The sequence below is a fragment of the Octopus bimaculoides genome, chromosome 4 (genome assembly GCF_046866305.1).
Source record: "Octopus bimaculoides isolate indiv1 chromosome 4, ASM4686630v1, whole genome shotgun sequence".
NCBI classification, from domain to species: Eukaryota; Metazoa; Mollusca; class Cephalopoda; order Octopoda; family Octopodidae; genus Octopus; species Octopus bimaculoides.
In genome coordinates this window covers 88,158,646-88,171,360 of record NC_142931.1, presented here as the reverse complement: position 1 = coordinate 88,171,360, position 12,715 = coordinate 88,158,646, and the positions used below count along the sequence as shown (strand labels likewise).

General features: G+C 35.3%; 1 protein-coding gene across 1 annotated transcript; it reads left to right on the top strand.

Annotated features, from left to right (window-relative positions):
• The first annotated feature begins 304 nt into the window (after positions 1-304).
• On the top strand, positions 305-11,858 carry LOC149136127 (uncharacterized). Its single transcript, XM_089350938.1, has 2 exons — positions 305-543; positions 11,130-11,858. Exons 1-2 carry the CDS (start codon positions 439-441, stop codon positions 11,586-11,588), a joined length of 564 nt encoding a protein of 187 aa, XP_089207064.1. The 5' UTR covers positions 305-438; the 3' UTR covers positions 11,589-11,858.
• The last annotated feature ends 857 nt before the right edge of the window (positions 11,859-12,715 follow it).

Here is a 12,715-nt window from a genome sequence, read left to right as displayed (position 1 = left end):
GGATGTGCTAAATCACCCTTAAATGACATACTAAATTTTTTTCATAATCGTATGAATTCCCGTGCGTAGAACACAAATTTGCAAGGAATTACTGAAAATTCAAAAAAATTAAAGTAGTTATAAGGAGTTATATGGTGTGCTTAAACCAGAATTCCGCCCTTCTTTATGTGCGCGCGCGTGTGTAATATATGAATGTGTGTATGTCTGTGTTGTATATATCCTTCCTATAACTTCCAGAAAACAAAGCAAAACAAAAACAAAATTACCATAAAAAATTACCATAAAAAAATAATCCATCAGCAAACCACGGCCGCATCACACAAAATAGGAGAGAAATTCGTCCGCTCACTTTCGACAGAGGCATATTATGTGGTTTTCCGGAAGCAAAGAGCCAACACTGTTCTTAGAAGAGCACTGTTAGTAAACATCGGAAAGAAAATGACGGCATCAGCGACCACGCTGATGAACAAAGTTGATCTACAATGCAAAACTTGTAAATCGACAATCATTAAAAAGGGCATGGCAGCCTTATGTAACTTTAAAGTAAGTTGGACTTTCTCCTAATATATATTCGTTGGTTACGTTTTTCAATATGCTAGGTCACTGGTTTTAAATTGATATTAATCAAATTAATATTCAATTTTTCACCCTTATTATTTAAATTTATATATATATATATATATATATATATATATACTGGCATTACCTACAATTGCCTTTCAGATGGTGTAGATCCCGATTGTATCGGTATTCGTTGCGAAGAAAGTTTTGCTGAGGTGAGAGAGTGGTGTTTCAGATAATTCACCAGAGTGAACTTTGTTTCTTCATAATTTTCAGGAAAAAAATGGGCATTTTCCAATTAAATCTCCTATAAAGACTTTCAGATGATGTAGATTACGATTATATTGGAATATAATGTGATAAAAAAGTTGGTGAGCTTTTTATACACAGTATTTAGTGAATTATTCTACTTCCACGTTAGAGGTTATATGGATAGACATTACTGGTTCCTGTTGGTGTAATATTAGTAGAATTGGTAGAGTGGTAGTTGAAGTGTCTTGTGGTATTTAGTTAGGGGTCTTTTCATCCTATCGAGGTTAATTTCGCCTTTCCTCTTTTCGTGGTTGACAAACTATGAGTCAAGTGGCGGAAATTTTTTAAAGGTTGTTTTTTCTTTTAATTTTTTTTTTTTTTCTATGGCAAAATCAGAATCTCCGTTGTCGAAAACATTGGAATCAGAAAACGAAAAAAACAAAGAATAAAAGTAAATCAAAAAGGGTGTGTTGCCTGTTCATACCGTCAGAAATTTGACTGTTACTTCTAGCATATGGAGAGACCACCTCTAGGCTCATTTCATGCGCGGGCTAGAAAATCTTTTACGCATGCGCAAATCAGCGGACAAGTTAAAAAACATCCGGAATATTCAATTGATCGATCTCAGTACGCAACTAGTACTTAATTTATTGACCCCGAAAGGATGAAAGGCAATTTGAACTCAGAACGTAAAGACACGAAAGGTAATCTTCAAGTTTAGGGGGATAAATAAAAATATTTAAGGGAAGTAACTGAACGTCTTACTAGTATTCTCCGTACATCTCTGTTTATAAATAAATCACACACGTGATTTGATTGACGTTAGGGTTAGGGTGTGATTTATTTATAAACAGCTAGAAGAAAACGGGGCACTATCATGCTATTAGCTGTCAGAAGTGAAAGTGCTCACTGCTAGTGAAGTATCTGTCTGTCTGCCTGTTGCTGGCCTTTCGATTCTTTGGCTACTGAAAGCTAATACCATGACTGGCCGGAGCGAGCTATATGTCTGTCTGTCTCTCTCTCTATCTATCTATCTATCTATCTATTACTCGAAAGTTCGCGCGTCCGAGCTAGCTAGTCGTGAGTGGTCGATCCTATTATTTTTAAACTTCAAACTTCATTTGTTTTCTATTTTGATAAATTCTCTCTGTTGAAAATTATATTTTTATATTTTAAATAATTTGCAATTTCAGGAAATATGTTTTTATATTAAATTTGTGTTTTCTACTCACGACTAGCTAGCGCGGACGCGCGAACTTTCGAGTAATAGATAGATAGAGAGAGAGAGAGACAGACAGACAGACATATAGCTCGCTCCGGCCAGTCATGGTATTAGCTGTTAGTAGCCAAAGAATCGACAGGCCAGCAACAGGCATGCAGGCAGACAGGCAGACAGACAGATACTTCACTAGCAGGCAGTGAGCACTTTCACTTCTGACAGCTAATAGCATGATAGTGCCGAAAACGGATAATACTGGTAAGTCGTTCAGTTATTTGCCTTGAATATTTTTATTTATTTTTTTTATCCCCCTAAACTTGAAGATTACCGACACGAAATACCGCTAAGCATTTCGCCTGGCGTGCTAACGATTCTGCCAGCTCGCTGCCAAAATATCCGAAATATTGGCGAAGATGTCCAGCAAGAAATAACTTTATTTTATAAATTGATATTTTCGAAAATTTTTTTCTTCAGTATTATAATCCCGGCGAAGGTAAAGAATACGCACACCCGGTGTTCAGGGTGTGGGTTAGGCTTTCGCTGAAGACGGGTGGTGTGCGTATTCTTTAGCTCCATCATAATCTCCATATTTTTCTACGTGAAATTCTAAAAATGAAAAAATGAGGGAACGATTAAAAGAAAAATAATTCGGAAACTACTAAAAAAAAAAAGGGGGTGGGGTTTAGGGAAAATTGAAATTTTGAAATTTATTTTTTCGTTTTGGCAAAATCGGAATCTCTGTTGTTTAAAACATTGGAATCTGAAGTGGGGAGGGGGAGGCACTTCCTATGATGTATCCTTGATGTGAATGGAATTGGATAACTTCATTCGTTTATACCAGTGGTTCTCAACCAGGGCTGATGTGTCCATATAAGATTTTGGGGGTCCACGCAACAAAATGGTACATTGGGGACCTACAATAGCATTTTAAGGGTCCCTGAAAATTTTTGCTTTAGATGTATGTATTGCAAAAAACAGCTAGGTTTCTTTCTCTAACATTTTACATAGTTCAACTTACACAAGTTAATGTGAGAATTTTGAAAGGAATTTTGAATAGGAATTTTGAAAGAAGTTTCTATAAAACTAGTTTTTAAACATTGAATGGCTATGGGGGTCCACCAGAATAAAATAGCTTTTCAGAGGGGTCCATAGATAAAAAATGGTTGAGAATCCCTGATTTATAATATTAAACATACATATTCACATATGTATGTTTAATATGTAGTCATGAATGTTTGGTAATGGTTGAATGAGTACGATCATGAATACAAGCGGCTGAGATGGGGTTACTCCAAAAGGTCTCTGGAGTAACATTACTCAACAGAGTATGTGGCTTGGAGATCAGGATCTTCAGGTTGAGCCACTACATCTTCACATTGAGAGGTTATAGCCCTAATACTACAGACAAGTGATTAGAATGTTGCAGGAAAGAATCGCAAGCCAGAATCTTCAAGCTGAGTAGCGATGTAGGAGTAGACCAAGAACAAGCTGGTTGTCGGTCAGGTTTGAGAATCTAGCCAGAAAAGTCTAATGACAATTGCTTCTGATAGGACTCCATGAAGGATCCAGCCCCACAACCCTTCCTGTAGGCAGAGAAAATGGATGGATGGAAACATAAATATCTCTTCCCCTCATCAACTATGTTTCCTCATAACTTTCAGGGGAAAAATGGACATTCTTCAATGAAATTTTCTATAAATAGTTTTGGAATGGTGTAGATTATGATTATATTGGAATTTAATGTTAAAAAGAAAAAATGATGGGCGTCCGCGCATATTTACAGACACACACCCCATATATATCTACAAAATAAAACCTGAAATTTTCAAAAACTAATGTGCATTACCACCAATGTTTTTCTATTTTTTCTGGGGTTTTTTTATCACGTTAAATATCAATATAATTGTGATCTACATTATCTGAAAGTCAGTTGTTGAAAATTTCTTTTAAAAATATCCATTTTTCTGGACATTATGAGGAAACTAAGTTGATGGGGTCACACACTTGTGTAGGTATGCATCTAGGTGTGGAAGCAAAATCTGAAATCAAACAGCCTTAAGGTTAAAGACTAGAGTTCTAGTAAGCAAGAAAATGGACAAGACCTTACCCACCATCAGTTATGGCCCTGCTTGATATGTAGGAAAGGTGCAAGCAGGAATTCAATATGGTGTACCCAGTGTAAGCTATGGACACACATGAGGTGCAGTGGAATAATAAGAAGGTTACCAGTGAAAGTATTGTTTGTATGTGGAAGATGCACAGAGTAGAAATACTTGTTAGAGATAGTGGATAATTTTTGCTATCTAGGGGATCTAATTAGCTGTGGGGGAAGATGTACAGAAAGTGTAATCACTAGAATAAGAATAGGATGGAGAAAATTCAGAGAGCTTTTACCTCTGTTGACAATCAAAGGTCTCCCTCTTCAAGTGAAAGGAAGATTGCATGCAATGCTACATGATATTGAGATATGGGCCCAGAGGATGTGCAAAGACTAGAGAGGAATGAAGCTAGTGTGCTTCACTGGATGCACAATGTCACACATGTGCAACAGAGTACTAGTGTACTGAGAAAAATGTTAGGCATCAGAGGAATTAGATGCAGCGGGCAAGAGAGAAGACTGCACTTGTTTGGTCATATTATTATTATTGTGTTGGTGTTGTTACCATACCTGTTGCTGTTGTAATCATTGGTTCCTACCAAGTTAAAATCACATGATTAACTTTGAGCTAATTAAACTATATTGGTACACTTACCAGGAAGCCAGAAGAACAAATCTAGTTTGGACAAAGTGACCAGGTATTATCAATATTTATCTTTGTACTCAGAATCAGATTTTATATAATAGTGACATGCAGGTATTGTTCAGTCAAGCTTTCATAATATACTCGTCTCCAAGGAAGCCTTTGACATAATCACTGGATATAACAGGCACATAAAGGACACCCTCTCATTTTAAAAACAAGACACATTGGATAACATTGTTTTAGATGTACTACCTGGAATAAAAAGGAGATGGTCATGGCTAAAATGATTTTGTTCATAAGTTTATCGAATAAGAGTGAAGCAAAAACTTCCTATTACAGAAATTTACCCAGCCTCTTCTTCTTTAGAACTGCCACCTTCTAGAATTCTGTGCATCCACATTTTTACTACTGGCATCAATCAACTTACGCCAACTAAAGCTGAATATTAGAATATCACTCACATTGACCCTACCAATCTGGAATAGACAACATAACCTCTCCTGTGATACATGTGCATGTACGTGCACACGCACACACACACACACACACATATTAAACTAGAAATACTCAGTCAGTACAGTATTTTGGAAGTTAGGCTTCTTGTAGTTGAACTGTCCCTGTAATTTGATTTTTTTGTCTGTTGCAGCTCTATTGCTTCCCTCTGCTGATATTCTAAATAATGCTACCAGTGTCAAAGCATCTTATTTTTACCCCACCCTAAGTCATTAATACAATGCCTTGAGATATTATGGAATAGTACATTATACATCATCATCATCATTTAGTATCCGTTTTCCATGCTGGCATGGTTTAAACCATTTGACTGGAACTGGTGAGTTGCACCAGGCTCCAGTTTATTTTGGCTTTGATTTTTATGACTAGATGCCCTTCCTAATGCCAGCCACTCCACAGAGTGTACCAGGTGCCTTTTATGCGTCACTGGCACAGGTGCCTTTTATATATAGATACAGGCATGGCTGCTAACTGCTACACCTCATTCATCAGCAATAACAACATGTGAATTTTTTTTAAATGTCATCTCTAGAATACCATGAGGACTATCATTAATAATAATATGGCCATTGAGGAATATCAGCATCATTGAGGAATATCAGCTGTTTTCCATGCTGGCATGGGTTGGACAGTTTGATGGGAGTTGGTCAGATTGCAATTGTTTGTTGTGACATGGTTTCTATGGCTTGATGCTACACTTTACTGAGTGTGCTGGGTATTTTTATGTGCCACCGGCACCTGTAAAGGTCATTCTTGTTTGTATTGATGACCACAATTTTACTTAACTTGATGCATTTTCTCAAGTATTGCAAAGCACCACAACTCCCAGTCCTTTGTCATTTCATCAGTGAGGCCCGGCATCTGAAGATTCTTTCTCACCACTTCATACTCATTTGCCAAAAAAGCATAGGGCTACTGATTGATGAAAACAACTTTCCTTACCACTATGCTCTGTTTTCAATGACTCTAAGTTTGTCGATGCAGACAACTTCAATGAAATAAATGCTCGACATATTCTTCATGACCTAACTTTTGTCACCCTAGATATCATAACAACAGTAAATAGGCATGGCTGTGTGGTTAAAAGCTTACTTTTCAACCACAAGGTTCAGGTTTCAGGCCCACTGCATGGTACTTTGTGAGGCACCTTAGGCAAGTGTTTTCTACTATAACCTTTGGATGACCAAAGCTTTGCAAGTGGATTTGGTAGGTGGAAAATAAAAGAAGCCTGTCATATATATATAAATACACACACGCACATATATATATATAACTAATTTAGAGTCGAACCACCATTTCCACAACTCAGTCAATGAAGAACCTGTCCAAAACCATGCTGTGAGACATATACCATACAAAATACTAATCTAGAATTTTAATAATATATAATATTGAACAGTAAGATTATTACAATCATATAATATATAAGAGCAAATACTTTTAAAATCACAGCGAATACCATACAAAGAAACATTCATTGTAAAAATATTAATCTAAACATCAAATAAATTGAACAATAACAATTAATACAATAATATAATGTATAAAATCCTACACTCTCTGAGTGGTTGGCGTTAGGAAGGGCATCCAGCTGTAGAAACTCTGCCAAATTTAGATTGGAGCCTGGTGTTGCCATCCGGTTTCACCAGTCCTCAGTCAAGTCGTCCAACCCATGCTAGCATGGAAAGCGGACGTTAAACGATGATGATGATGAAAAGTAAGTACTTGTACATCGACTACGTGTGTTTCATGGCTGAATTAGGACTATATAAAATCCTTTATTTGATTTTTAGATTAATATTTTTATGGTGAATGTTTCTTTGTATGGTATTCACTGTGATTTTAAAAGTATTTGCTCTTATATATTATAGGATTGTAATAATCTTACTGTTCAATATTATATATTATTAAAATTCTAGATTAGTATTTTGTATGGTATATGTCTCACAGCATGGTTTTGGATGGGTTGTTCATTGACTGAGTTGTGGAATGGTGGTTCGTCTCTAAATTAGTTATATACATATATTATTATATTATATATTACGAAATTTGGTCTAATATTATTTTACTGAATTTTACCTGTAAGGTTGAAATAATAATTCATTCCCTAATATTATTCTCTCTCTCTCTCTCTCTCTCTCTCTCTCTATATATATATATATATATATATATATATATATATATATATATATATATATATATATATATATATATGTCTGTGTGTGCGAGTTTGTCCCCTACCACCACTTGACAACTGGTATTGGTGTGTTTATATCCCCATAACTTGGTGCTTTGGCAAAAGACATTGATTGAATAAGTACCAGGCTTTAAGAAAGAAAATAATAAGTACTGGGATTGATACATTCGACTAAAAATTCATCAGGGCAGTGCCCCAGTATAGCTGCTGTCTAATGATTGAAACAAATATAAAAAAAGACAACAAAAAACAAATGAGCCGTAGTGGGCCCTGATTCATTTTCAATAGATATTTGTATTTTCCCTTAAACATATGTGTTTTTTAAATAGATAAAAAAAGTGTTGAAAATTAGCTTTTCTTATTTTTTTTTTGCCTTGGTTATAAATGAATATGATTATATTGTTAACTGCTATTTGTTGGTAAATAAATAAATTAACAAAAAAAAAAAAAGAGAGAGAGAGATGCTTAATGTAGTTCGTTGATCTGGCTTGAAAGAAACTGAAATTTAATGTAAGATACAGAAATAAATTTATTTTCCAAACGCGTGATAATGCTATAAATAGCTTGATCAGGATAAATTATCCATATAATGCAGAAAAATACGTTACCAGCCAGCCCGGTAACATATTTTTCTGCATTATATGGATAATTTATCCTGATCAAGCTATTTATAGCATTATCACGCATTTGAAAAATAAATTTATTTCTGTATTTTACAATACATCTCAATGCTTCTAAAGACAAACTTTGTTTGTTTACTTTCATCATAAAGTTGAATTTGAAATTTAATGTAAATAACATTAGAAACTACATTTAGGAGTTTTTGAAGTGAAGTGAAATGTCATTTGCAAAGTAAAAACAATATCTTTTAATTAACCAAAGAGAGCTTGAACATGGTTACTTTACCTAATGGATGCATAGAATTCTAGAAGGTGGCAGGCATGGCTGTGTGGTAAGAAGCTTGCTTCCCAACCACATGGTTCTAGGTTCAGTCTCATTGTGTGGCACCTTGGACCTGTGTCTTTAGTCTTGGGCCAGCCAAAGCCTTGTGAGTGGATTTGGTAGATGGAAACTGAAAAAAGCCTGTCGTGTGTGTGTGAGACTATTTATCCTCGCTATCACCACTTCACAACTGGTGTTGGTATGTTTACATCCCCATAAATTAGCACTTTGGCAAAAGAGAACAATAGAATAAGTACTTGGCTTTAAAAAAAAAAAGCTCTGGGGTCAATTTGTTTGACTAGAACCCTTCAAGGTAGTGCTCCAGCAAGGCCACATTCAAATGACTGAAACAAATAAAAGAATTAAGTCAAATTCCTGTCATACTTCTCCATTTTAATAAAAGGAAGGTTATATTCATCATCATCATCATCATCATCATCGTTTAACGTCCGCTTTCCATGCTAGCATGGGTTGGACGATTTGACTGAGGACTGGTGAAACCGGATGGCAACACCAGGCTCCAGTCTGATTTGGCAGAGTTTCTACAGCTGGATGCCCTTCCTAACGCCAACCACTCAGAGAGTGTAGTGGGTGCTTTTACGTGTCACCCGCACGAAAACGGCCACGCTCGAAATGGTGTCCCCCATGTGCCACCCGCACAAGCCAGTCCAGGGGCACCGGCAACGATCTCGCTCGAAAATCCTACAGGAGCCAGTCAGGCGGTACTGGATAATGTAATTTTAAACACCCATATAATGACAAGGTGGTCACAAACAGAATGACTTTGCTCATAAGTCTACAATGATCAGTATTGATTTGATGCTACTCAACAGCAATATCTTTCATGTGTTGAGAGCAGATATTCTGCATCTGTTTATTTGTTTAGTAAAATAATTAAATATAGAATTTACTCTATAATATTCAGTAAAATATTATAAAAAGAAATGTGTAAGAACAGAAGTAATTAACCAGATTAATTTATAAGCTAATTCTTCATGCTTTCTTGCATACAATATCTTATTATTATAATCTCTTCACTACTTTACTTGTCAAAGTCCGTGCTTCCTTTGCTGAAGAGATTCAGTAAGAGTGAAAAATGTTTGGAGTTATTTCCTGTAATTATCAAAGATGATTAAAACATTATTAGCTAATGTTGTCTTTTTCTCAATATTTAATTATTTCTAATTTTAAATGCTTATTACACTAAAATCATGAATTATTTTAACACTTGACAACAACTTAACTTTAAAATTCTTACTGCTAATAATTGTGTGTGATATTTAGAGCTTACCCACACATAAAGTACACCATACCAAATATATATGATATTCTTTTTTTGTTTTATAGACACAGGCGTGGTTGTGTGGTAAGATGTTTGCCTCCCAACCACATGGTTCCATGCTCACACCCACTGCATGGCACTTTGGGCCGACTAAAGCCTTGTGAGTGAATTGGGTAGATAGGTGTGTTTATGTCCCCATAGTCTAGCAGTTCAGCAAAAGAGCCTGATAGAATAAACAGGTTTTAAAAAAGACAATAAGTACTGGAATTGATTATTTCGATTAAAATTCCTCAAAGAGGTGCCCTAACATGGTCACAGTCATGTGACTGAAACAAGTAAAAATTTAAAGATAAAAGAGATGTTTGCACATTGTTCTGGGTCCAATCCAACTGTGTAGTACCTTTGGCAAGTGTGTTCTGTTGTCTTTGGCCGACCAAGGCCTTGTAAATGAATTTGGTAGAAAGAAACTGTAAGAAACCTGTTGTATATATATATATATATATGTATATATCTATGTGTATATCTTTGTGCCTGTGTTTGTCCCCCACCATCACTTAACAACCAGTGCTGGTGTGTTTATGTCCCCATAATTTAGTGGTTTGACAAAAGAGACTGATAGAATAATTACTAAACTTAAGAAAAATAAGTTCAGGAGTCAACTTCAATGCGGTGCTCCAGAATGGTTGCAGCCAAATGACTAAAACAAGTAAAAGGTAAAAGATTGTCATCGACTCTGACTACATATCAATGTGATATTGAGAGAATGTTATATTCTGCTTGGTGTCAACTATGTTTATACAGTTGAAGAGACTTAGATGAATTGCAAAGATGTCATATAAGCACTAATTTATTTTGGCAAAGTATAATATGCAGCAAAGTTTGTTATTGAATAAGTTCTGGCAAAATAGATATGTTATGGAGGTTACTAATTAAACACTGAATGATATTTTAGAAACTTCATATGATAAATATAGCTTAGTTGTTATTGTCACAGTATAACCTCAGTTCTGTTTGAACAAATTAATTATAAACCAACCTGTTTCATAAGAGATATGGTTTGTGCAGGATCCCACCCGAAACATCAAAACTCTCCTCTTCTTCACAGCAGAGTAATCTGCTCCAATGTATGAACTTGTACTGATTATTTCCTAACACAGACTTTCAATAGTTTTCTCATACTCTGATTGTTCCAATAACTGAATATGATAGAAGTAGGATACTATTGTTGCCTCATTATCCACCAATATTGTACATACAGTTCTTCAAAATTTTTCATGGATCAACCACTATTCAATATTAAACAAAAATTATCTAATGAAGTTACAAAATATAATTTGTTTTAATTTTGGAACAAATTTTCCTTTACAATTATTTTAATAATAAAAGCTTTTTTTCTTTACTGTTTGTTTTATTTTACAGTTTCCTGATGAAGCTTTGAAAGGAACACATGATAAATCAAGTTCACAACCTTCAGCAGATTTTAGAAATCAGGTTGATCCTCAAATAGACATTACTAAATTCCGAAATATGAAGCTTATTGTAGAATTTGAGGACTGGAAGCCAAAAGAAGATGTCTTTGATTTAAATAGTTGCACTATTGAAGATCTTGAGGAATACGATGATTTCATAAGGTGTGTCAAAAAGTGCTGGATGACTAAGAATATGTTTGACTTAGAAAATGTCGCTGTTGAAAAATTGAAAAATGGGAAACCAGCAAGAGGCCCAATATTCTGTGGAAATTGCTATAGCAAGGAAAAAAAATCAGATCCTGTTGAAATTATTGGCTGGACAAATGACTATGCCACTTTGAAACCAGTATATATTATGGATGATAAACTAAAAAAAATGAAGGCTGATGCATCCCCTGTGCACACATAAATGTTTTCACAAATTATAGTGTGGCCTACAATGCGTTGCTTACCCATGTTTTTTGATTGGTCTGAATTATTATTTTTTTTTTTTTAAGTATCACCATTATAGGTATTCATACTCTGGTGAAATTAAATCAATTTGTAAATAAACAAAACCCTTGAATCCATCAGTGTCTATGCGCATAGGTACACCATTATCTATACATATGCAGACAAGGGTCGAGTCATATGAAAAAGAAAATGAATAAAATAATATGACCACTTGCTTATCAAGAAATTTGTAAATTCAATTTTAAAATTTTTTTCTGTTTTTATGCTCCGGTGAAATTAAGAAATCAAGTTGTAAATATGTGAAACCCTTGAATCCATCACTGTACACATATTTCCAAGGTCAGGCATGGGTCTTCCCCAGCACAGTATTTCATTTGTTTGCTGTCTTTTGTTATGCCCTTCATGAGTTTCAGCCTTTTTGAGATTAGTTCAGTTTTCACCTTTCAGTCCCATCTTTTCTTTGATTTTCCTCTGCCACAAGTTCTATCATGCTTGAAGCAAAGCTTGGAATCAAAAGGCCTCAAAGTTAACTAAGCAAAGGACCCAAGTTTCAGTTAGCTGGAAAATAAAACAGGAGTCTGCTTCCTTCAGGAAAATGGCCCTACTTGGTATGTAGGAAAGGTGTATGTTGAAAGTATATGCAGTGTGCCCAGTGCAAGCTATGAAGATACAAGGTGCAAACAAAAAAAAGTACATTTTCTTGGGTAGATGTGCAGGAGCAGTATAATAATGAAGAGCACGCAGGAGATAGATTTTCTTCAATGCTCAGGTTCCTCAGGGGTACTTCAGAGAAGACATTCTGAAAGTATAGTTGCTAGAATAAGAACAGAATGGAGTGCCATTGAGGCAGAGGACATGCAAAGAATGAAAGGAATGAAACCAACAAGCTCTGCTAGATGTGCAATGCCAGTGTGCAATTTATACAACAAAGTGCAAATGCATTGAGAGAAAAACTGGCATAAGAGGAAACAGATGTAGTGTGTAAGAGAAAAGACTGCACTGATATGGTCATGTGATGTGTATGGGTGAGGAAAGCTGTGTGGATGTAATTTGTGGAAAAGGGATATGCAGGAAGATATGGAT